Here is a 27,422-nt window from a genome sequence, read left to right as displayed (position 1 = left end):
GGGTGTATGGAAGTTTTTTTAACTATGCATTCATACTGCCACTTTGGCCACGATTTTTATGCACTAATTGTGTTACTGTTACTAAACGAGGCCAGGAATGCATTGCCCCAATTCTGCCCTTATTGATGGCAGCAAATAATTAAGTTGTCTGTTAATAATGAAGAAGGAATAGGAGGACCAGTGGAGAGGTGATCTTTAAGTACTACATTAAAGCTACAGGACATTAGCATAAATCTTCCCATATTGATAATGTACACATAAAAGCAAATATAGGTATAACTCATAGTTAAGGAATAAGTCTTTAGTAGGTTCCAAAAAATACTAGTTTTCCTATGTAGGAGAATGAACTACTATGCATAATTTAAAATTACTACATCAAACACATGGCTCTTTTGCAAAACATCATAGGAACTGAAAATGAAAGAGTTCTTATTTTCAAATAAACACAAAATAAACCAATTAATTCTGAATAAGTAGTAACAACTTTATTTTAACTCAACGTGCTGAAATGCAAAAAATATTTTCAGCAACAAGATACAAAAGTATGTATCTCATCATTAACATCAGCTGATTAAAAATGAGGCTGAAAAGTTCATATAAGTCTTTACACATTTGAATCTTGAAAATCAATTTCCCCCAGAATTAATTTTTAAATAATTTTAGCAGAATTTTATTTTCAAAAATGGGACTCACTTAAGTTATATCTTCATTCTAAAAAACTGGATGTGAAATTAAGTGAGTTACAGTATACAACGATAAACTCTAACAAACAGAAAAAAATTTAAATATAAGAATTTCTTTCTAAACATAAAGTCCACATACTGCAAACAGAAGACACGGTGTGGTGATTTCATTCCTAGTGAAGAGGAGTCTTGCATATGATAGGCACTCAATATTTGTTCAACTAGATCTAAAATTGACATCATTCCATGAACACTTAAAGTAGAGCTCATAATTTGTATAAAAGAGGTTTACAAAAAAAAAATACTCTTATGTGCTAAAAGTGCTGTTTTTATAATCTGAAAACAGTAAAGCCCATTCATCCACCTCCTTTTGCAAGAATACACTGAATATTTTTATTTTATCCATCAAAGAGCAAGAATGTCCACGTCAGAATAATTCATCTTTCAAATACCTTACTAGGAAGAAAGCTTGTTGAGTTGGATTTTAACAAAACAATTTACTGAAGTCTCTAGTGTTCTAATTTAGTAACACTGGGTAGCATGTATGAGCCACATTTTTATAAAATCTTTTACTTAGGTTTTACATTTCTGCACAGAACTTAAATGGGAAAATAAATCAGTAATTATGCTTTTGGCAATTTAAATTCTAACTTAGGTCTAGTTTAAAAATAAGCTAATAATGTTCATGACAAGTTTTTAAGATATCTTCGTGAATATTTTAAAACTTAACTTTAAACTTAATGTCCTAAAAAGGCACTGTTTTCACATTTCATCATGCAGTAAATGGTCACATTTTTGAAAATTATAATTTTCTATCAACTGCCCCCAAAATAAAGCTCATTTAATGAAATATTTTAACTAACCTGAATTTTCAACATTTAACTGAGTCCTATTTTCAGAAATTCACTCTTCTGAACATACCACACGCAAGACCAAGCAAACACAAGTACGTGTACACACACACACACACACACACCCACCCACCCAGATGACATAATACATGCATGGTTCTCCAATTACTATTTCAAGACAATGACACATGAATATTCAAGGAGGTAACAATGGCAAGCCATAACATTATGGCACCTTCATATTTGTGCTCTAAATACCAATGTATGTTAAAATTTAAAAACAAAAAAGGCACAAATACAGTATTTCTGTATCTCAAGCTAATGAACACCTCTCCAATGGTTACTTTGATAACATGTAACAACATTTAAAACCAGTCACTACTTTTCTAAGGAAAGCTCTGTTTAGGTGACAAAAGGGAAACAAGAGCAGGCTAATAAAAGGCAAAATTGTTCAGGACAGACAGATTCTGTCCCTACTGAAAACAATGTGTGTAGTTTCAAAATGAAAAAATAAAAAGGCTATTAGAGCACTCACATCAGAATACACTTTTTTTTCCATTGCCTCAAAAACCCACAATACCAAAAAAAAAAAAAAATCCCCATAATAAATAAAAAAAATAAATCAACTATGATATGATTCTGTTAGTATAATGGTAGGCATTATATAATCTGAAAAGTGGACATTTCTACAAATGTGTATCTCCTCACAGCACAGTGTTTGACGTTTTTGGTACAAAATGTGCTACCAAACTTAGAACAAAACCAAAAAACAACTTTATAATAAAAACCTTAAGATCTGCAATAAACACTAAAGTAAGTAGGTAGGAGCAAGCTGCAGTGTTCATTATATGGGTGTTATTACTGAAGTCACTATCGTTAGAAATGTACATATAAGCATTGAATTAATTCACAATGAGCCTGTGCATATTTGATATAAATGGACACACCAGTACTTTTTTTTGAAAACAAGGTTCTAGAGCCTGAGGAATTTTGTTTTAAGACCTTGGAAAAATATTAAAATCTTAACATGTATATGTATGTGTGTGTATAAAATTTGTACATTGTAAATTTAATAGATTCAATCTGGTTAAGGAAGCGAGGTTCTACTCCCTATAGTATTCTTACACAGGATGGAGTCCAATAACATGTCCCAAGGGATTTTTTCCTTCTATCCCAAGGGATTTTTCCAATTTCAAATATAAGTTAACATAAGAAAGATTTCCATTAAACTACACAGAAAGAAATGAAGCTATCTGAAAATATGATCTTTTCAAACTACAGTTTGTTGTGGATTAACAAATGCTTATTTGACAGTGCTTGCTTAATGTAAGTATGAATCACTCTTTATATATTAAAATTGCTTCAGTGACTACCTAACAAAGAGATAACAAAAACGAAATCTATTTTAAATCCTCAGGCTTCATTTTTCTCCTTTTGTCCTAAATTCAAAAATTAAACATAGCATACAAATTTTAATTGGGGGAATAAAGTATGTACGTGAATATATAAGTATATGTGTTTTTTTTTTTTTTTCCAGTGACACTTTTTCCCTTGTGGTCAAGTATAAATCTTGCCTACAAAGCATACTGTCACTATCACAGAAAATCAGATGCAGTGACTTGCCACTGATCACTCCTACTTCTCTGGGATAATGCACCAGAACAGACTCCACTGTGAACAGAGCTATCCAAATACTGAACATGTGTATGTGTTTAAAGCTAAATTCATTTATAATAAAGAACTGGCCCATGAAAAGCAGTTTATAAATAGTTTATCCTGTTCACATTATGCAGAATTTCAATATCATCCACAATGTTAGTACAGTAACTGAAACAGAAAGGAGAAAGCTAAGGGAGAAAAAAGGTTCAGAGTGTGGCCTGACATATTTCTAAGGGCTCTCTCCTTTAGTCTGCAAATAATATAAGTTCACTGTTTTCAGGAGGAGAGTAGAGTATCCAGGATTTGTTTATTCAGTTGCCTTCTCCAAAGTGTGATAAGACAGGAATAAATTCAATAATAAATATCTGAAATTTAAACCAATTTAACTACAATCAAGGCTATGTTCTTATCTATTATCACAAACATCCCAATTGCCTCCATTGGTCTTAAAAAATTCTTTCAAAAGTTAAGACACAATTAATTATACCTTATTAATTCCCTCAAAAACAAAACAAAAAAAATATATGTACCATTTAGCATACAAAAGTTACACATTAAAAGTGCATTATATCTTTCTTAATTGGCCCACTCCTTAAATTTACATTTGGTCATCCTTACTTTCAACACGGACAGAATTCTTCATATAAATGTGTGTCACTATAAATTAAAAAAATTAATTCAGCATAAAACATGCTTTCTTTTTATTGAAATCTTAACCTCAATCAGTTCTCAATCATTGTAAACTTGAATAAATCCACAAAAAACACAAGCAAAAGTTTGTTATGCTTTTCTCAGTTTGTTGGACAGTCAACACACAGACAAACATCACAAATTTTACTAAAAATTTGGGCCAACTCATTGCATATTTGCCCCCTGAAATGAAAAATAAATTAGAATTGAAGCAGTGTATTGCCGTAACTTACCTTGAAGGTAAGCAGGTTCTCCTATATGTATAGAACTTAGATTGGAGACATTATCAGTAATCTCCAATTCAAGTGCTTTTAAGAAGAACCTAGTTTTAAACTTAGAGACAGCACAGGACAAACCCTATAAAATTCATTTTGCTTTTTTCTCAAACTAATGGAAGATCCTTTTGAAACTTAATATCTTCAGTTATCAATATTACTGCATTATGGACCTAGTGCAATCCTGCATAGCCTTAGTCAAAATGACAAGGCACAATAAAAAAATTAAAGTATTATATGAACAAGAGAAGTCACTGAAGATAATTTAAGGCCTTGAAGTGAATTAGAGTATAATCAGTCTAATTTAAAGCTGAAGAATAAACCATAAATTATCCACCTGAAATGCAAGCAATATGCTTTTTCAGCTTCTGTTCTGTGGACAAGACAACAGAAACAACTCTTGCTTATGGTTTGTATATTAGAATCCTTCTGGACCTGGAGGAGTAAAAGTCAATTCCATTTTTCTACAGTTCATGGAAGATTTCAGGACTGTTTTAGCCGTTTGCGTGGAATGCCAAACTGTGGACACTGTGCAGATGCTAGTGCTCGGAAGGCTTCTGCTACTAAATGAGGGTGAGACTGAATCATGGACTTCCACCCCGATGTTTCCATTATGTCCGCTGCTTGGCTGAAAAATAAAGTTATGTTATGTTTACTAAAGAGTACTTTTCAAAACACATTATTATTATTTTTAAAACTTACAAATTTCAAAATGTTTTAAACACTTCATTTCTCTATGTCATCAGGCCCCATGAATTCATGAAAATACCATCTTCACCTTACTGGTATTTTATGTTGCAACAGAAACTCTTAAATTCTTCTGGAAGTTCTATACTTGGAACTATGTTAAAGTTTTCTCCATAGTCCTAACTCCCATTGTTACCATTTGTGTATCAGCTCTTTCAACAGCTCTTTTCCATGGCTGTTACACACAGGTTTTCTCTAGAGTTCCAACTTTTGCCCTCTGTTCTTCTCCCTCTACTTCAATACTATCAACTCCTACTAATACTTAAGGCGTTTTTTTCAATAATACCTCAAAAAGGCTTTCTTCCTCTAGCTTAGGTAAGGTTTTTTTGCTATATGCTTGGATGGGTATGTTATATAGTATCTATTGTTACACTTTATTTCAATTACTTGTCTAATTCCAATTTGCCTCCTGCTAAGCTATAAACCCCATGAAGGCAGGGGAACATTCATCATGTTCACCATGATATTCTTTGAATATACACAGTGCCTAGGGTATTTACTGGATAGTAAATATAAATACCTGTTAATTGAATGATCACCTACTGCTTCATGCTTCTATACTTTGGATGGAGCTATCCTTTCTGTTCACAATGCCTGTTATTTCCTTCTCAGTTTTACTAATTCCTATTCATGTTTAAAGGCTCAGAAGTCATCTCCAGAAAGCCATCCCTAAACCATACAACCTTTATCCAGTGCCCTGTACATATCTTCCTTTATCACATTACTTACCACATTATAATAACATATTCATGTACTTAGTTTGTATCAATAGATAAAATTCTCAAGAGAAGATTTTTCCTAATCATTTTTATATGAAACTCCTTAGCATGGTGCTTGAGATACAAGAATACTAGGTAAATGTTTGTGGAACTAAACAGTAGCTAATAACAATAAAACAACTTTTTAAATTTGCCTGACATTATATTAGCTCTATGTCATTGTGTTTATAATTTCAACTAATTGTTCAGAATCACAAAGATACCTATCAATATACCTGGCATTTTCATTTATTTAATTCAACAAAATATCTATTGAAGATCTGCACCTACAACAGCTTCTTGAAGGGATGTGAAATAAACCAACATTTGTTGACAGTGGAAAAAAGTTGTTCAATGTAATATTTTCTTAACAGAATACAATTAGAACTTGAAAGTAGCTAAGTACAAAGGATCACAAAATTATCATTTACAGCTAAAACATTATATTTTTGATTCAAATATATTTTTTAGGATCAAATGTCATGATGATAATATATTATCACACACCAATCAATATATGGAACAACCAGTAACTTAAAAGTGGTCATAGATCAAAACAATGGGAAGTAATTAAATGGTCAACACTCACTTTATTGTTTCTAACACTGTCTTTTTTTCACTTATATCAACTTTTGATAATATGTGAAAATAGAACTAACTGAAGGGTTTACAGATAAATACTAATCAAAAGCAGGACAAATTCTTTACACCATCAACGCTTCTTTGATTTTGAAAAATTATAAAACATAGACAAATCATTCTAAAAATGAGAGAAGAAAACATAAGAAGGGAATAATAAGTTCTAGTGGTTCATACTCAGAAGGCCCAGGCTTAAAAACATGTAACAACTATCATACCTCTTACAGTTTCATCAGAGAAAGAAAAGAACAAATTGAACCAGGAGCTAGTCTAAAATACTGTATGATTCAAGTTACTTGGCTAACCTAAGAAGCAGTAGATGAGCATTCAAATATAAAGACTTTCTAAGCAAATCTGGAGGAACACGCCTTAGAGGATAAAATGAGTATTTCCCACATTTTTAGAAATGCTTTCTGAAGGGGCAGGGAAAGGATCTCCAATAGCCATTGAAATACCTGGACTCAGTTATATACTATAAGCATATATGCATAAGAAATTAAAATGTCGATCCCAGTTCACATTAGAAGCTGATCTACAAGGAAGCATAGCCTCAAGAATCCACTAAGTCAAATTACTAATTTTTAAAATAACTGGCAGTTTACTTCATGTAACTAATATCTGGATTCATACTTATGCAGATGGGCAAAAGGCTATGCAAACACTTAATTTCATGTATGCAGATCAACTTTAAGTCAGAAACTGATGTCATCTTACTTGCTGTTCCAGTTTTTCCCATCTTTACACCCAAGCTGTCGAAGTACACTGCACCTGCATTGAAGATTTAAACACACTTAAAAAAAAGTCCGGTGAAGAAATGTTGAAGGTGTCATGCCCACTGAAATACAGGCATAGCTTACCTATTAATAAAGTCTATGGCTTGTGCTTTCAACTGTTCTGCACTGTGCAAATCTGCAAGGACAAGGGTATCAGCAACATTTTCTACTGAGAGGTTACTACACAAAGCTTCTTCACACATGACCTTCAGCCGTTCCAGTGCGTACTATCCAAAAGGAAAACATAACAATTAAACATTTACTCAAACTACCAAGTTTTAAACACTTGGTATTTGTAATTTAGAAAACACTTGGTATCTGTAAACTAGAAAATAAGGTTAAAGCACATTATACTCTGAACTGAGAATTAAGAAAAGGTTTTTTATTTTTTAAAAATTATTTATTTATTTTTGAGACAGAGAAAGCACGTGCACGCGTGAGCACGCATGAGTGGGGGGTGGGGACAGAGGGAGAAGCAGACTCCCCACCGATCAGAGAGACTGATATGGGACTTGATCCTAGGACTGCGGGATTAAGACCTAAGCCTAAGGCCAACGCTTAACGGACTGAGGCATGCAGGTGCCCCTATGACTGAGAATAATAATAAAAAAAAAAAAACCCTCAAAGTTATTTTAACCTAATATTAAGAAGATGTTCTTGAATAAATATTAAGAAGCTTAATGTTAAGATTCTCTTGAATGAATTCAAGAGGAAGACTAATTTTCTTTAGGAAATTTCAATTTATGCAAAATACATACTGTCAATTTTTAAAACAGTTTTATTCCTTTAAAAAAATCTTTTTTGCTCAATACTCTTAATGAGTGAATTTCTCTTCTCCATTTTAAATGCCGAAGTGTACCAGGAGGTACCTGTATGTTGCCACTGCTCAATCTTGAAGAATGAATTATAAAGCTGAAAAAATAATTTTGATAACTTCTTTAGTTATTATGACAACTTTAGCAGCTTTATTGAAGTATAAGTGATATATAGCAAACTGCACATATTTGAAGTTTATACTTTGGTAAGTTTATAACATATAACCATTATTAAAACATGACACTGAACATATTCAACATCTCTAAAAGTTTCTTCCTACCTCTTGGTAATCCTCCCCTTTCACCCTACCCCTGGCTAAACCTTTGATGTGCTCTCTACTGCTGTAGTTTGCATTTTCTGGTGTCTTCTATAAATGGAATCATAAAATATGTACTCATTTTTGACTGGCTTCTTCTACTCAGAATATTTATTCTGAGATTCATGCATGTCTGTTATTTTATCAACAGTTCAATGTTTTTTATTGCTAAAAAAAAATTCCATTGCATAAAGACATACCATATTTGTTTCTGCATGCCTCTGTTGATAAACATTTGGGTGTTTCCAGTTTTTAGCTATTACAAATAAAGCTTCTATAAATATTCACATATAAGTCACTGTATGGGAATATGCTTTTTTTCTCTCTTAGATAAAATAGTAGACTCACTAGATCACATGGTGTGAAACTTTTAAGAAGTCACCAATCTTTCAAAGTGGTTGTAACATGTTACATTTCCATCAGCAGTGTATAAAAGTTCTAACTTACACATCCTTGACCATACTTAATGTGGTCTTTGTAATCTTAGCTATTACAATACATGTGTAGAAATAACTCATATGGTTTTAATTTACCTTCCCCTAATAACTAATGATGTTGAGTATTTTTTGAAATAGTTAACTGACATTAACTGAGAAAATGTCTGTTCAAATATTTTCTCTATTTTTAGAAATAACATTGTTGGGCACCTGGTTGGCTCAGTCAGTTAAGCATCAGTCTTCAGCTCAGGTCATGATCCCAGGTTCCTGGGACTGAGTCCTGAATCAGGCTCCCTGCTCAGAGGGGAGTCTGCTTCTCCCTCTAACCACTCCCCTGCCTCCCTGGCTCGAGCTCTTTCTCAAATAAAATCTTAAAAAAAAAGGAAATACATATTTCCTTTAAAAAAATATTGTTTTCTTATAATTGAATTTTGGCAGTTCTTTATATAGTTTGAATGCAAAAGTCCTTTAGCCGGGGTGCCTGGTGGCTCAGTCAGTTAGGCAGGCAACTCTTGATTTTGGCTCACATCCTGATGTTAGGGTTGTGAGATCAAGTTCCACATCAGGCCCCACACTCAGCAAGGAGTCTGCTTGAGATCCTCTCTCTCTTCCTCAACCCCTCCCTCTGCTTATGTGCTCTTTCTCTCTCTAAAATAAATAAATAAATCTGTTTTTTTTTAAAAAAACAGTCTTTTAGCAGCTATATTCTGAATAAAAGCTGCTAACTGTATAGATGCTTTGCAAAGTATTTTCTCCTAGTTTGTGTTGTCTTTTCATTATGTGTTTTCTGAAGTTTGTGTTGTCTTTTCATTATGTGTTTTCTGAAGTTTTAAAACTTTACTTAAGCCTAATATATCAATTTTTCTTTTATGTATTGTTTTTTGGTGTGATAGCTCAAAAGTCTTTGCCTAACACAAGACTATGAAGACTTTATCCTATGTTTTCTCTTCAAAGTTTTAAGTTTTAGATTTATAATCCATTTTGCATTACTTTTTGTATTGGGCTTAAAGTTCATATAAGAAGTTCATATTTTTTTTTTTCTTTCAGGCATATAGATATCCAACTGTTCTAGTATCACTTGTTGAAAAGACTATTCCTTCTTCACTGAATTGTCTTTTCACGTTTATCAAAAATTAGGTATCAATATATGTAACAGTCTATTTCTGTACTTTCCATTCTGTTCCAATAAGTTGTCTATCTTGTAACCAATACACTTCTTAAATCCTGAAGCTTTATTTACTTTTTAAAAATATTTTATTTATTTATTGGAGAGAGAGGGAGAGGGAGAGAGCATAAGCAGGCGGAGCAGCAGGAGAGAGAGAAGCAGGCTCCCTATTGAGCAGGGAACCTGATGCCAGAGCTTGAACCCAGGACCCCAGGATCATGACCTGAGCCAAAGGCAGACGCTTAACTGACTGAGACACCCAGGAGCCCCTTAAATCCTGAAGCTTTATAGGAAGACTTGTTATCATGTAGTTTTAGCCTTTCATTTTGATCTCTTTTTCAAAGTTATCTGACTGTTCTAGGCTCTTGCACTTGCACGTAAATTTTATATCCACTTGTCAAAAAACAAAACAAAACAAAAAAACCTGCTAAGGACATGTTGGTTCTACTAGTGAATTTTAAGAACTGAAATTTTAATACTGAGACTACTGATCCATGAACAAAAAAACAATTTTTTTTTAAGTTTTTTAAATTTATTTGACAGACACAGCAAGATAGGGAACACAAGCAGGGGGAGTGGGACAGGGAGGAGGCTTCCCGCTGAGCAGGGACCCCCCCCCCCATATGGGGCTTGATCCCAAGACCCTGAGATTATGATCTGAGCCAAAGGCAGTCGCTTAACGACTGAGCCACCCAGGCACCCCCCAAAATTTCTCTTTTTATTTATTCAGGTAGTCCCTGAATTTCACTTATCAATATCTTATAATTATCAGTTCAGTCTTTTGACATCTTTTGCTAGATATATGCGTATATATTTAATATTTTTGATGCTACTGCAAATGTCATTTTAAATTTAAATTTTTATTGAGATAGCTATGGTTCACGTGTAGTTTTAAGAAATTAATAGATTCCAGCTTGAGAGAAATACGGCAACAGAGTAGAAGGACTCTAGGCTCCTCCTGTCCCACAAACACACCTAGGTAACTATCAGATTATCCTAAATACCCCAGGAATAGTCTAGAAGACTGAAAGAACAAACTCCACAACTAAAGGGAGAGAAGAGGCCACACTGATAAAGGTAGGAAGTGTGGAGACCTGACTTAGTGGAGAATGGACTGTGGGTGCTGTAGAGGGGAGGCAGTTGCAGTCATGGAGAAGGATGAGGGAGAGAGGAGCACACAGAGGAATTCAAAAGGGAATGTTTCTCCAAAAATGATGGGTTGTAAAATGAGAGGACCTGAATTTCATGACTTCTTGCAATAAGTGGGGCTAGAGTTCTGTGGGCTTGGCTAGGATAGAGTTTGGAGGGTAATGCCCTGCTCCTGGACAGAAGGCAGACAAAGAACCCAGGGGTAGGTTGTGTGAAAACAGCTATCTGAAGAATGTCTGGGACATATCAGGGTCACATTATTTGCTTTTCTCTGAGTATAGCCCTGAGAGGAAGCATTCACAGCGACACTTCTCCTAGAACAAAGGAGCTAGTCAGTGCCAGTTAACTCCCCCACCCCTCAGCATAAATACAGACCCAGCACTGCATCCACATTGGCTGCCTTACTTGCTAACACCAAGCCCCACTCCCTTGCACTCCAGCAGGACCACCCTTCTCAGTCAAGCTTCTGTCAGTCCCAACATAGCAGGCCCTTCCTCCGGAAAATCAGCACAAACCCTGCCCATAGTTTCGCAGGGCTCAGTTCCAGATGAAGCAGTGTCAAGTCCCATTTCACAAACAGCCCAGAGCATAGCTAGTTAAAATCTGCCACATCTACATTAGGGATGAAACAAGGCCTCCAGCAAAGAAGGAGAGTCTTGTGGACAACTGGCTTAAAGGACAGAGTGACCAGAATACAACAGTGAACCACATGCACAACACACTTGAGATGTGCCCTGGAAGTGCCAGACCCTGGGCACTACATAACTTCTTCTTCATTAGGCCATTACTTTCAGGAACAGAAGACATAACTGCCATAATAATCGCCAAACTAAAACAGGAATAAATAGAAAAGTTGAAGAGACTGATAACCAACAAAGAAATGAATCAGTAATCAAAAAACTTGTAACAACAAAAGTCCAGGCTCAGATAGATGGCTTCACAGGAAAATTCTACCAACCATTCAAATAAGAGTTAATACCTATTCTTCTCAAACTATTTTATAAAACCGAAAAAGAAGGAAAACTTCCACTTTCATTCTATGAGGCCAATATTACCAATACCAAAACCAGATGAAGACACCGCTCAAAAGGAGTACTACAGGTCAATATCCCTGATGAACACAGATATGAAAATCCTAGCAAACTGAATCCAATACATTAAAAAAAAATCATTCACCACAATCAAGTGGAATTTATTCCTGAGCTGCAAGTTTGGTTCAGTATTCATAAATCTATCAACATGACAGATCACATTAATAAAAGAAAGGATAAGAACCGTATGATCATTTCAATAGGTGCAGAAAAGATATTTGACAAAGTACAAAATGCATTCCTGATAAAAGCCCTTAAAAAATTAGGTTTAAAGGGAACACATTTCAACATACAATGACCATATATGAAAACCCCACAGCTAATATCATCCTCACTGGGGGAAAAACCGAGAGACTTTCCCTATGTTAAGGAACAAGAAGACAAGGATGGGGGCACCTGGGTGGCTCAGTGGGTTAAAGCCTCTGCCTTCAGCTCAGGTCATGGTCCCAGCGTCCTGGGATCGAGCCCCACATCGGGCTCCTTGCTCAGCAGGAAGCCTGCTTCTCCCTCTCCCACTCCCTCTGCTGTGTTCCCTCTCTTGCCGTGTCTCTCCCTGTCAAATAAATAAAAATAAAAATCTTTAAAAAAAAAAAAGAAGACAAGGATGTCTACTCTCACTAACATAGTACTGGAAGTTTCTGCCATGGCAAGGAGACAACAACAACAAAAAATAAAAGGCATCTAAAACAGCATGGAAGTAGTAAAACTTTCCCTATTTGCAGAAGACGGGACTCCACCAAGAAACTGCTAGAACTGATGCATGAATTCAGTAAAGTCTCAGGATACAAAATCATCATAAAACCATCTGTTGTATTTCTATATACCAATAATGAAGTGGCAGAGGGAGAAATTAAGGAATCAATGTCATTTACAAATGCACCAAAAATGATAAGATACTTTGGAATAAACCTAACCAAAGAGGTGAAAGACCTGTAGTCTGAAGAATGGAAAGCACTAATGAAAAAACTTAGGATGGCACAAAGAAATGGAAATGTGTTCCATGCTCATGAACTGGAAGAACAAATATTGTTAAAATGTTTTATTACCCAAAGCAATCTACACATTTAATGCAATCCCTATCAAAATATCAGTAGCATTCTCTGGAGAGCTAGAACAATCAATCATAAAACTAATACAGGACTACAAGAGACTCTGAATAGCCAAAGCAACCTTAAAACAGAAAAGCAAAGCTGGAGGCATCACAATTCTGGACTTCAAGTTGTATTACAAAGCTGTAATAATTAAAGCAGTATGGTACTGGCACAAAAACAGACACAAAGAACAATGGAACAGAATAGAGAACCCCAAAATGTATCCACAATCATATATCAACTGATGTTCAACAAAGCAGGAAAGAACATCCAATGGGAAAAAGACTGCCTCTTCAACAAACTGTGTTGGGAAAACTGGACAGCAACATGCAAAAGAATGAAACTGGACCACTAGCTTATACCATACACAAAAATAAATTCAAAATGAAAGACCTAAATGTGAGACCTGAAACCACAAAAATCCTAGAAGAGAACACAGGCAGTAACCTCTTTGACATTGGCTGTAACAACTTCCTTCTGCATATGTCTCCTAACACAAAGGAAACAAAAGCAAAAGTAAAGTACTGGGTCTTCATCAAAATAAAAAGCTTCTGAAAGCAAATGAAACAATCCACAAAACTAAAAGGCAACCTACAGAATGGGAGAAGATATCCGCAAATGATATATCCAGTAAGAGGTTAATATCCAAAATATATGAAGAGCTTATATATTTAAGAACTTAAAATTTAAAAATGGGCAGAAGACAGACATTTTTCCAAAGACATCCACATGGCCAACAGACCAATTAAAAGATGCTCAACATCACTCATTATCAGGGAAATTCAAATCAAAACTGAAATGAGGTATCACCTCACATTTGTCAGAATGGCTAAAATCAACAACATAAGAAACAAGAGGAGTTGGTGAAGATGTGGAGAAACAGGAACTCTCTTGCACTGTTGGTGGGATTACAAACTGGTAGAGCCACTTTGGAAAACAGTATGGAAGTTCCTCAAAAAGTTAAAAATAGAAAATACAAAAATACTGACTCAAAGGAATACATGCACCCTGATGTTTATGGCAGTATTATCAAGAATAGTCAATTTAAGAAAATAACCCAAGTGTCCATCGATGGATGAATGGGTAATGAAGTTGTGATATATATAGAATGGAATATTACTCAGCCAAAAAAAAAAAAAATCCTGCCATTTGCAGTGACATGAATGGGGCCAGAGAGTACTATGCTAAGTGAAAAAACCACTGTATGTTTTCACTTATATGTGGAATTTAAGAAACAAAACAAATGAGCAAAGAGAGAAAAAAACAACAGAGAGAGGCAAATCAAGAAACAGAGTCTTAACTACAGAGAATAAACTAGCTACCAGAAGGGAAGTAGATGGGGGATGGGTTAAATGGATGATAGGAATAAAGGAGGGCACTTGTGTTGAGCACCAGGTGATATATGAATTGCTGAATCATCATGTTGTATATCTGAAACTAATATTACACTGTATGCTAACTAACAAAAATTTAAATAACAACTTGGGGCAATAAAAGAAATAACAGATTCTAAGGCCCCGCTGGTAATATTTTATAAAACAGTACAATATTGGGGTGCCTCGGTGGCTCAGTTGGTTAAATTCTGACTTCAGCTTGGATCATGATCCCAGGGTCCAGGGATTGAGCCCCAGGTTGGGCTCCCTGCTCCATGAGGAGCCTGCTTCTCCCTCTCTCTGTACTCTCTGTCAGATAAATAAATAAAATCTTAAAAAGAAAAAAAAAGTACAATATCACATACTCTCTCTTTCCCTCTGTCTATGTGTATATATGTACGAATATATACATGCACATATTCACACACAAAGGCGTATGCATAAACTTACATATTATATAGAGAGATATAAATGGCATGAACATCAATACTTTTCAGAAAAACCTCCTGATGTCCTTCAGGATTGAGAACTACTGGGATTTGAGATTTTCTGGCATTTTTGCATTGATTCTCAAACTTCAAGAAATCACCATTATAGGGGCACCTGGGTGGCTCAATTGTTTGGGCATCTGACTTCAGCTCAGGTCATGATCTTGGGGTCCTGGGATCAAGTCTCATGTTGGACTCCTCCTCAGCGGAGAGTCTGCTTCTCCCCCTCTCTCTGTCTCTTCCCCACCCCACTCATGGGCACATTCTCTCTTTCTAATAAATACATAAATTTTCTTTAAAAAAAAAATCACCATTACAAAAGAACATTATATAAGAACTTTTTTTTCTCTTTCTGTGTTATCATGTTAAAAAATAAATGTCTGAATACTGGGAATTAAGTTAGAAAAAAATCCAATATTTTCTTCTTTTTTATCTTATTATTTTATTTATATATTCTAACTAGTTCAAGATATTTTTATGCCTTATTGATTTAAAAAAATCTAATTTCCATATTATCTTCAATGTCTGCTATTTCATAATATGCTCAAGAGCCATCTATAAATAGTATAAATTAATTCTTCAATATTTTAAGTTATTTGGAGTTTTTCTTTGATGATAGCTTTCTAGATACAACAAGTTGAGGAGATTTTTCAGCTTTTTAAGACCTAATTACTTACTTTGTCTGCAGCTGCCAACAAGTTGTCAGCCATTTTGTCAAGGTTTGGTGCTTTCCCTGTGTAAATGAATCTCATCATTTCTTTAAAAACCTCAGGGTCTACATCATTTATTTCCACTCGATTCTGATATTGAAAACAACATAAAAAAGTTACACTTAAAGAACATACACACGCACAAATGAACCAAAGCAAAACTTTGATAATAATTTAACTAAATCTGCACCCGAATGCTCTATTTAAACTCTACTTTAAAATGGAGATAAGTAAATCTTCAGTAAGCTAAGCAGGCAAAGTGAAGCAAGCAGGTCTAACAGAAGTATACCCAGACAAGTACTGTCATGTAGGCACATAAAACCTCAATTTTTCAATTAAAAAAGAGTAAACAAACAAAAGTCTTTAGGCCAAACAAAATATGTGTGTTCAGTTTTTAACCTCTCTCTTAGAAGAAGACAGCTATTAGTTTTTTCTTTGTTGAATTCCAAGGTCATAGCACAATGCCTATGACCCTAAAACCAATGGTGCTATTCCTAGCACTAAGCAAAAGCAGGGTCAGGTATTTCATATAATTCCACAGCCACTACCTTGAAACTCTCCCTTTTGCAAAAATGACATGTCATACTATCTCTGGGCCTATCACCTCTTTGCTCAAAACATACTCAAGTCCAATGAGCAGTAATCCCCCCCCCCCTTTTTTTGAGCAGTAATCCCTTTTTTATTCCTACATCTTTGTATCTGATTTCCCTTCAAGGGATCAATGAAGCTAAACATCCAACACTAAACCATACCAGACTTTTCTGACCCTTTGCTGACAATAATATTTGACATTATTCATGTTTCCTTGTGTGGTAGTCATCAGAAAGCTAATCATAGCATCTGGCAGAACAACAATCCAAGGAAAGAAAGCAGCTATTTGCTGCAGCCTTTAGTTCTACAGAAAGAATGAAGGAGAGCCATATAAGTAAACTTTGGAGTTATCTAGTTAGAGCATGAAGGCTGCTATGTAATGTAACCAGCAAAGAATCAATTTCTGATCTTTAATCTGACTAAATTTTAAGACAACAGTGAAGGACAAACATTTGGGAAAACCAAAGAGATACTGGTTACAGCAGACATACAGTAACACTGATGTAATTTATGTCATTTTTTAAAAAAATCTAATAAATATCTTATTTTAGTGGTAAAAAGAATGCAGAATTCCAAAATCAATGGATAGTTTAGAAAAGAAGAATAAACATCTTAACCAGAAAAATCTCAAATAGCTATGGACCAGAACCACTCTTTTGGATAAGAACTACCCACTTATTTTGCCACCAGATGGACATCAAAATAGCTATTATTTGGAATATTCACCCACATTAGGCTACATCTATTGTTCTATTACAGAACATTTTTTTCCCTATCCCTCTATTTCTAAAATCATAATGTAACAATGAGAACATGAACCGTTACTTTCAAAACATACATTTCACTATTCTACATTAGCACAAATTAAATATTAGCCTTTAAACCATGTTTACCTTTTTGCTTTCTTCCATTTCATGTTCAAACATTGCATTAAAAACTGGGGATCGAGCTGTAACAAGATTAAGCATCATTATTTAATGTACAGATGTATGGAAAAAATGTACAATATTGCCCAAAAGTTGAAAAGTACCTGCAAGTACAGACTTATGAGCTTTAAATTCTTGTCCTCTCACAAAAAAACTGCAATCTGTAAATCTTGTGTTTTCCCAGAGATTACCTAAATCTTCTGCTAGTCGACATTCAGGCACCTTCAAAGTATTTGTATTAGTATGTCCTGATATATTTACTGAATCTTGGACCACACTCACCTAATAAAAAAGGGACAGCAAGAAAAACACTTTTATAAATTAGTATCAGTAATTAAGTCTATACTTAGATTTCTTATCATTAAAATAATCTGGATAATTCAAAGTACTCCTGATCATAAATGTTAACACTGGGAACTAAATTTAAGGATACAATTTAAAGGAGAGACTAGAAAAAGATCAGAAACACTAGATCATTTTCAAGTGACATTTTATGTAAATAGATGACTTATCGATTGGTTGGAATGCTTGGTCATTAAATTAATCACAAAAACTATTTCTCAGGAAAATAAAAGTCATAAGATGAGGGTGAACTGAACAAGCAGGAGACATTTCTGAGAGATGAAGGAAGAAATTTCTTTAATTTTTCTCACTTACACCAAAGACCTATCAACATTTAAAGTTTATTATACATGTCATAAACATGCCATCACACTCAAAAGGACTTTTTAAGAGTATTAAAAAAGGTTATACAACTATAGTGTATGACAAGCAATTTCTGAAGTATTTTAAGTGTAATTCCTACATGTTTTGACTCTAGTAAAATTGATTTAAATATCTAGTAATATTGATTTAAATTGTAAAGTACAAGAATTCTCACAAAAGCATTGTGCTCATTAAAATTCATGGAAATCTTTTAATATAATCAACAGTAAGAATAATACAAATACAATTTAGTTCAATCTGTAGACCTTCTGTTTATCTATGAAATAATAAATAAAACTTAGTATGATTAAAACACTGCTTTTATAAAGATTTCAATATAATTGGATTAAATTTTCTCTCATTAAAGATGACTATGTACTGAAAAATCTTAAAAGACCACTGATTCTTGTGCATGACTTTTTAGAAAAAGTATGTTACTAATATTAGAAATTTCATATTACATTTAATAAGTGGAAGAAAATACCAGTCAATTAGTAAAGCAAATATTTCAGAGTAAATGAACCATTAGTGCATTAGTGCTACATGTTAGTTATCTACTGTTTTAAGCTTCTAAGTTTTGTGGTCATTTGTTAGCTAACACAGAACGTGTAATAATGACCCAGTATAAAATATTTGAAGATATTAAATCTTCATCCTGATGTATATAAACATGTATCACATGCGAATAAACAGATACTTCTAGAGAAAAATTTTATTTTTCTGAGGATATTTTTATTAGCCATTGTTTTTACAACTTGTATTAATAACTATTTGGAATCCTGTATATCATAGAAATCATCTTATTTAATCACCGTGTTTTACAGACAGACTTCAAAGGAAGATCAAAGAAGGTAACTAATGTGTCAATCACACTAGCAAATCAGTATCAAAGGAAGACTAGAGACTATAATTCTCAAGATACTTTTTTTTTAGACCATTCTTTGTACTACACAAATACTTCTTTGGATATCTTTTAAAATCAGTAGTGCTACTTTAATGCAACTATGGTTCAAAAAGGATTTATTGCAAAGACACTGTGAGATGATTTTCTACATATAAGAGCCAAGATATTGTGTATGTACATACATACATAAATACATAAAATCCAACAATAAAGGTTCTTTATTCTGTTAATTGTTTAAACTTCTAAATTGTTTCTAAAATGACTACAAAAAAGAAATAAAGAACTTCACTAATCCCTACCTAATTACCCTATTTTGCCACCTACTATAACTTAATGATACTTAAAAAATGCTGGTGTTGATAGTCAGGGTTTAGTTACAGATCACTAAACAATATTCACTTCTTCCTATCAAGCACTGCTCTTAAAAATTTCTAGACAGTAGAAGTGGACTAGTTCAATTACTTGCATAAAGTATGCAGTCAAGTCATAAAAATGTGACAACATAATTTAGGAAAGGATTTTTAAAATTTTATTTATTGTCTATTATCCTAACTCAAAATAATACATTAAATAGAAAAATTTGGCCAGAATCAGGTGACAGAAAAAATAAAATGAAAAAATACAGCCATTTTTATGAGGCACAGATATTGATAATGTTTTATTTTTATTTTGTATATGTAATCATAGTTCAGAAGTTGTATTATTAACATTCATCTACACAGTATCATCATGGCGACCACAAGTTTTAACTAAGACTTAATTAAGATTTCATACTTCAAGGTATATTCAAATTTTGCCACTCTTAATCAACTGTCTAACGATCCCTCACAGTGGCTCCACAGTGAGAAATTTTTGATAGTCCAATTTCACATATTCAAGGTATATTCAAGGTATATTATGCAGCAAAAATTAACAACCTATTAACAGAATTAAACAGAACAAAATCTGATTTTCTTTTGATACCTATAATTAAGAAATCAGTAACATTTAGTTTTCTCTAGCACATATTCAAACACAGGTAATGAACATTCTTACTGAATGGAACCTAGAGTAAAAAATTCAGAAAAAAGTCTGAGATTCTTTCCTATGGCTAAATTATTGTTCTTTCAAAATAAAAAGGCAAAGTTATAATATTCAAAACTGACAAATGCTGCAAAGCAAAACATGAAACACATCTGAAAACTGTTCTTCAAATTTGGTTTTAGCTCAATTGTGAGAATTATGATTTAGACTAAAGATGAACACGTACAGATTCTAATCAACTGTGACTACCCTAGAAATCTGGGTCTCTCATAGTGTGAACTGAAGGACTTGTGTTTCCAGTTTTTAAAAATCTCAATTCTCCAAACTAGTTTTAAAAGCTAGGAATTGGGTGCCTGGGTGGCTCAGAGGGTTAAAGCCTCTGCCTTCAGCTCAGGTCATGGTCCCAGGGTCCTGGGATCAAGCCCCGCATCAGGCTCTCTCCTTGGTGGGGAGTCTGCTTCCTCCTCTCTCTCTGCCTGTCTCTCTGCCTACTTGTGATCTCTCTCTCTGTCAAATAAATAAAAGCTAGGAATTTACAATGGTTCCTAATAGTACAAATTCTGCCACTCTTAATCAACTATCTAATGATCCCTCACAGTGGCTCCAGTGAGAAACTTTTGATAGTCCAATTTCACATTTTCTAAAATAGCGGATCTTAGACTTTCTGACTGTCCTAGATAGGTATCCTTCTTAAAAATTTGGTTGGAAAAAAAAAAAAAAAACGAAAAAAAATTTGGTTGACATAAACAAGGTTGTCATTTTGGTATAAAACGGCTTTTATTTTTTTTAATTTTAATTTTTTTTTAAGATTTTATTTATTTATTTGACAAACAAGAGATCACAGGTGGGGAGAGAGGCAGGCAGAGAGAGAGAGAGGAAGAGAAGCAGGCTTTCCACCGAGCAGAGAGCCCGACGTGGGGCTCGATCCCAAGACCTTGGGATCATGACCTGAGCCGAAGGCAAGAGGCTTTAACCCACTGAGCCACCCAGGTGCCCCCATAAAAGGGCTTTTTAAAGAATAAAACCAAACTTCCATCCATTATCACAAATATTTTAAAACAGAAGTGATAACTTAGCAACAAAAAGATAGGATGGGAAAAACGGTGTATCCTTCTAAATGAATTAACTTCAAGAAATACTCAATACATACATATATTCTATCTGTATATACATAATCTTCAGCAATCATGGAATACTATGGGTCTAAAGACTATGAGGTTTAAAATCTATTGAACTGGGTGCCTGGGTGGCTCAGTGGGTTAAGCCTCTGCCTTCAGCTCAGGTCATGATCTTGGGGTCCTGGGATCAAGCCCTGCATCGGAGCCTGCTTCCCCCCTCCCTGCCGGCCTCTCTGCCTACTTCTGATCTCTCTGTCAAATAAATAAAATCTTTGAAAAAAAATCTATCGGATTTAAAAAGATGGACTAATCTAAACAGTTTTCTATTTTTCAAAGGTATTCCTCAAGTCTTGTTTTCTGCATCATTTTGGGAGGGAGAGAAGGGGCAGAGATCTTTACACTGCTAGAAATATCTACCTCTGGCTACTTGATTCATGATATGGAAGTTGCAAGATGAAGTTAGGTCTTGCAGAAAAAGGGTAGCACCAAACTGCCTTACCTGTCTACAGCACCACTTGCAGGGGAGGGGGAGGAGGCAGTTCTTTAGGTAGGGCAGTGCAATGCTTCCTCCTCTTCTGCAAGCAGTGCTGAAGGTGCTGTAGAAGGAAGGGCATCAATGAGAGGTATGGAAGAAATGGTGGAGGGCATGAGGAATGTTTGTTTAGATTACTTTTTGCCCACCGATGCTAAATACAGTGCCCAGAGTATAAGTCTCTACATCAGTAAAAAGGTACATATTACAACTATCCAAAACTGAATCTGACCAATGCCAACTTACAAGTCATGGTGGGTTATATTTTTAGGAGTTCACTAGTAGGTAGATAAAAAACATACTTCAAAAGTATATATTGAAAAAAGATCTTAATTTCAGCCTTCATTCTGAATTTCTTGGTTGACTAGGTTCCAATATAATATGCTTAGGAAAATATCTGTTAACACTATTTGAATTCTAACAACAACAACAACAAAAAAGAAATTATTTTCGAAAGAGTTTATTTATATAAAGACTTTTAACTGCAATAAATTTTTGAAACTGGATTACATAACTCCAAAGGTCCTTTAAATTTAAAGATTATATGACCTAAAAAATTTAACATGTTGGAATTTACGATAACTGCTAAAATTCTGGAAGTCTACATTAAGGATGCTAAAATTTTAAAATAATATAACCTGTATTTATTTAAAATATTACTCTGGATATATGTCTATTGGCAGCAAATGTTTTAGTATTTGTTCTACAAATTATTTAATGATAAACTCTGCTGAAGACACTAGCGGTATGCGCTTTACCAACCAAATAATTATATTCATAACAAATTCATCCTACAGTTCATTTAACTTGCCTAAGTGGAAATAAGATGCACTGTATTTGCATTATGTATTCTCTAGAGCCACATTTCAATTATTTTTCTGACACAGCATAAAATCATACAATTAGTTTATAATGTTGCCAAGAAATTCGACATATTCCTACAATGAGATTAAGGCTAATTTTGTAGCTGTTAAAATAAGCTACCATACTTCCAAGACACTCATTGGTCTGAAATATATTTTACACTGAGTTTACTTGATCATAACTTTTCAATCAGTTTTCCTATGAAAACTATCAACTACCTTAAACATTTTGATAAAACTATGTATATTCTCTTTAAACTGTATTGGTAACATAACATAATCCTTGAATTCACTCCAAAGAGGAATCGCAACAATTTGTATGAGTAAAACCATGTAATGGTAACAATGACAAAAGCAAATTCCAACCTCAAATTACAACAAATCATAGGTGTAAATTATTACAGGGGCTATGCTGGTAACTGTTAAAATATGACATTTTATACAAATAAATATACCTTGCAAATTTGTGAATAGACACGGGCAAATTTTAAAAATTTGGGATGCTATTTCTTAAAATGCTAACATTTATTTAATTAAATGAACCCAAATGTCTGAACAAACAAAAAGCCTCCCAATCTTTTCAGGCACTTTCATTATTATGTATCTATTTCAGTATGTATTCAAATTGATATACTACTAATCATGTTTAATATGGTCGACCTGAAAATGACAAAAAAATGATGAACATCTATGTTAGAATTATTCAGAATGAAGAACATACTTACACATTTTCATAAAAAGATATACATATCCACAGTCTTCCTAGGAGGAAGAAGTATTTAGTATGATGTAGTATAACTACCATATAGAATTTATAGCTATACACATGACAGATTTTTCAGGATAAGCTACTTACTACACTGATTTCTGAAACAATCTAGTCTTACTAGTAAAACACTTACAAATGAAACCTTATCAATTATACCAATTACTTAATTTTAAAAATATACCCTTAAATTTAGAAAAGTATACCCAATATTGTTCTACTTTGTATTTTTGTTTATCATGAGATATAACTTTGGAGTTCCTTGAAATAAAAAATATACCCACCTCACAAAATAATGTAAGCTTGTCGTCTGGTAAAAGACCATTAGCTTCGTCAAGCAAAAAATCCCTTCGAATGAATTTTTTAAAACCCCAGTCTTTCCCTTGTACAAACCGATATGCTCTTTGGCTTTCTGGTGGAAAACAGAATAGAAATTCAAATAAAAAAATCATCTAATTGATAACATAGTTAAATAAATGCACAAAAATTAAACTTGGCCAATATATCCACTATAAGAGTTATAGATATATGTGTTCATAAATGAAATGTCTTAAGAGTTATATCACACATGACAAGATTGTTTCACAGCAGTATTCAAATTCTGGCCACCATCAATCAGCTCATATTCAGATTTCTGTATCTCTAAGTGGAAGAAAAGCCGTATCAAAATTCTTGGAGAAGACATCTCTCTAACAGTGCGGGGCCCTTGAATAATGGAGGAGGAACAAAATACACTGACATAGCCATATTCCTCCTCATCAAAACCTGATTATAGACACATATCCCTCATTTCTTATTCTCGCTCTAAAAATGGATGCTCTGTATCACCAGGGCATCCTTTAACGTTCCTGGGGCATCTATCCTACTAATTTAAGTTTTACTCAACTAGAGAAAGATCCATCAACCGATAAAACAAAACAAAGTCTCTTATCACTCCTAGATCTATCCCCTCATCCCTAAAAACAACTTCCATGAAGTCTAAAAGATGATTTTAGTACAATTTTTAAAAGACAACCAATAATGCCTAGCATACTACAGAATTGTGTATTATAAAATAAACAAGATCCTCAGTAGAAAGTATTTACAATCTGTTACACAAAGTATTAACTAGAGGTGAAAAACAAGTAATAAATTTAATAGAAAGACTCCACATTATGGAATGAATGTTTGTATCCCCTCAAAATCCTTATGTTGTAATCACATGCCCCTGAAGGATGGTATTAGGAGGTCAGTGATTAGAATTAGATGAGTTCATGAGGGTAGAGACGTGATGAATGTGATTAGTGCTCTTAAAAAGGAGACTCCACAAAGCTCCCTAGCTCCATCAGCCATATAAAGACAGTGAGAATTCAGCAATCTACAACTCAGAAGATGGTCTTCACCAGAACTTGACCATGCTGGCACTCTCATCTTGAACTTTCAGCCTTCAGATCTGTGAGAAGCCAATGTCTGTTGTTTATTATGGTACTTTGTGTTTAGCAGCCTAAACCAAGACACTCCACTACCATAAATGTCAGACATGAGGAAAATATATATAAAACTATGTATTACTTTGGCAATAAAAGATATTATTTAAAATTTTATCTGGAGGAAGGTTTTTTTATTTTTTTATTTTTGGTAATGATATTACTTGATTCTATGACTCACTTCTGGAAATCACGTAAAATTAAAAATATTTAATGTGGCAGTTCATGATATATTTTCCTACTATGCACACTATACATTTCCTACAATGCTCTTCTATTATGAAGAGTTTCAGTTGGCTATATACATGAAGCTTTGAAATGAAGTTAATAGGTCCTGAGACTAAGAAAAACTGATTTCCTTGGTCAGTGTTCAGTCCATCCCTCAAAAAAAATTCCAGTGACAGAATACCAGAACATTCAATCTCCTTTCACACTGTTCCTCAGATTTTATTATCTGGAAAAACAGCAAAGGAGAACTATTTCCTGAACACCAATTATATTTGCCAGGAATCATGCCCTAAAAGCAACTATTTTTCTAAGTGACAAGTATATACTGTTTTAGGACATGAAAAATAGAATTTTAATATTATTTTTAACAAATTTTACATGTCTTAGGAAGTCTAAGATTCATTAAATAACCATGTCCATACCAGCATTTAGAATTAAACAATGGCTACATGGCACGTTTGAGGTTAAGCAGATTTCAGTGGGGAAAAAAAATATATCCTTTTCTAGGCAAAAGTACATAAGTTAACACATAGTTACTCAGAGACTTTACTCCAAACCACTTACCCATTGCTTTTGTTTCTTCCCTTTTGGCGTTTAGAAGGGAAAATTTGAATTTTGCTCGAACTTCACTTTTTGGGCAGCTGACTAAAAGCAAATATAAGGACAAGTAGTCTTTACTTTCATCATCTAATCCCTTTGGATTTACCCTCAGGCACCTAAAACAAAACAACAAGCTCATATGGAGGAATATAAAACTTAAAACATTCAAAAAAGAGAGGCAATGCTGAAATTAGTTGTTAAATATCACAAACAGCACTCCTATTAAATATCTCCAGTTCTTTATAATTCTCTATACTATTAGGAACTTATTATAAATCTAATATAACCCATTAAGAAACAGTAACAAAACCATAAAGTAGCTGATAATATCAAAAACAAAAATTCAAAACAAAAATCTTACCATTTCATTTTGTCACTGGGGCTAGATGAGAATGTTGAACTTTTTAACACTTCACCCATTTCCTCTCGACAAAAACTGAAGTTATTAATGGTCCACATGTAGGAAAATTTTACTACTTTAACCTAAGAGATTCAGAAAACCACTTTTACAATGATGACTTTTTTGCTTTTAACTTGTCACATTAAAAACACTTATAGTAACTCTAACAAAATGCTTTACAATATTTTCAAAATACTATAAAATTTTTTAGTGATATAAAGTAAGGCATTTTTAACAGCACGTACCTGTGTATAACACCAGCTTTCTGCTATAGGACCAGTAGACATATCTCCAGGGAGAGGTGGGCTGGGTTCCCGAGACATTGCCACTTTACTGCAGTCTTCCAAGATTTATGCAATATCCCACACAGATGAATACTTTACTACAAAGAAAAGAAGTTCCATTTACTGATCAAAAGGTTTGACTGAATCAAGAGGGAGTATTTAAACAGTCATAAGACAATTAGTTTCCCAAATTTGATTATGAGGGAACGTGCAAGAATTTCATTATTTCAATAATTAAAAAAGAAAAAAATCAAAACATTTTGTAACATGTAACACTTAAAAACTAAACAAATTTAATGCTTACAGATCTTATTTTATAAAGGTATACTTATCAAAATACCACAAAGCAAAAAATAACATATAGTTTAATAGTAAGAGTATAAACATAAAAGCACAAAATAACATGGACGCTTACTGATAATATTATGATTAAGCCTTGAACAAGGTAGGGGGTTAGGAGCACTGAACCTCCTTGCAGTCAAAAATGCACATATCACTTTTACCTCCCCAGAAACTTAACTATTAATAGCCTACTGTTGACCAGAAGTCTTACTGATAACATAACAGTTGAGTAACACATATTTTACATATGTTATATACTGTATCTTTAAAATAAAGCTAGAGAAAAAAGTTATTAAGAAAATTATAAAGAAAATGCATTTACTGTACAATATTTATTGAAAAAAATCTTCATATAAGTTGACCTGCATGATTCAAACCCATGTTATTCAAGCGTCAACTAATATCTGATTCACCTTTATCTTCTGATATATCAAAAGGATTGCGAAGTTAGAGCAGTCCTGAAAACTACAAATATTAGTCACTCATCTTTCTAAGTTTTGGTCAAAATACAAGAGTAGAAACTAACAAGCAGTATTTATGTGAAGAATAACATAGATTTCCACAGAAGTCTACAGAAGTCCACAGAAGTCTATCTCATATAAACAGGTCTCTGTTGAAGATTTTGTCCCAATCGGAGTGTCCCTTACCAGATAATATGTACTTATCATAAAATTTCCTCCTAGTCAGCTGCTGTCTTACTACATTCATTTAGAAACATAATTAATTCAGCATTATCTTGCCAGGATATTAGTGACTAAAGGATGATTCTTTGCAACGTGTAAAGTCTATAAAAGAAAAGTGAAACTCAAGAGGATCTAAGTGTAGTTAGTTTGTAGGTATGTGGGTGGGGGTGTTTGAAGATTACATTCAAACATAGGCACATCATACAAAATTCATAAGAAAATATTTGTTCTGTGTCTACAATGAAACCGAGGTATGAAACAAGAAAACAAAGATGGAAGA

At 33.7% G+C, this 27,422-nt stretch overlaps 2 protein-coding genes across 3 annotated transcripts in view; both read right to left on the bottom strand.

Annotated features, from left to right (window-relative positions):
• Positions 1 to 463: 463 nt before the first annotated feature.
• Positions 464 to 26,211, bottom strand: SPOPL (speckle type BTB/POZ protein like). 2 transcript variants are annotated; one of them, XM_082689350.1, is made up of 10 exons: positions 26,079 to 26,211; positions 25,795 to 25,916; positions 25,398 to 25,549; positions 23,424 to 23,551; positions 17,333 to 17,510; positions 17,196 to 17,251; positions 15,679 to 15,801; positions 7,160 to 7,302; positions 7,017 to 7,070; positions 464 to 4,786 (listed from the first exon to the last, which is right to left on the bottom strand). In XM_082689350.1, the coding sequence occupies exons 1-10, from the start codon at positions 26,154 to 26,156 to the stop codon at positions 4,642 to 4,644; spliced, it is 1,179 nt and encodes a 392-aa protein (XP_082545476.1). In that variant the 5' UTR covers positions 26,157 to 26,211; the 3' UTR covers positions 464 to 4,641. The 2 variants fall into 2 exon arrangements, with proteins under 2 accessions (XP_082545476.1, XP_082545477.1); XM_082689351.1 differs by lacking the exon at positions 7,017 to 7,070.
• The window catches only part of LOC309843468 (uncharacterized protein), a gene marked incomplete at its 5' end in the record, with an annotated part of 44,836 nt that continues 43,506 nt past the window's right edge, over positions 26,093 to 27,422 (bottom strand). Inside the window, one exon of the mRNA XM_082688982.1 lies at positions 26,093 to 26,215. The remainder of the gene's footprint in view (positions 26,216 to 27,422) is intronic.

This window comes from Mustela nivalis (genome assembly GCF_964662115.1).
Source record: "Mustela nivalis genome assembly, chromosome: 11".
Classification (NCBI taxonomy): domain Eukaryota; kingdom Metazoa; phylum Chordata; class Mammalia; order Carnivora; family Mustelidae; genus Mustela; species Mustela nivalis.
Note: the sequence above shows the minus strand (reverse complement) of the source record. Positions and strands in the feature narration are given on the sequence as shown.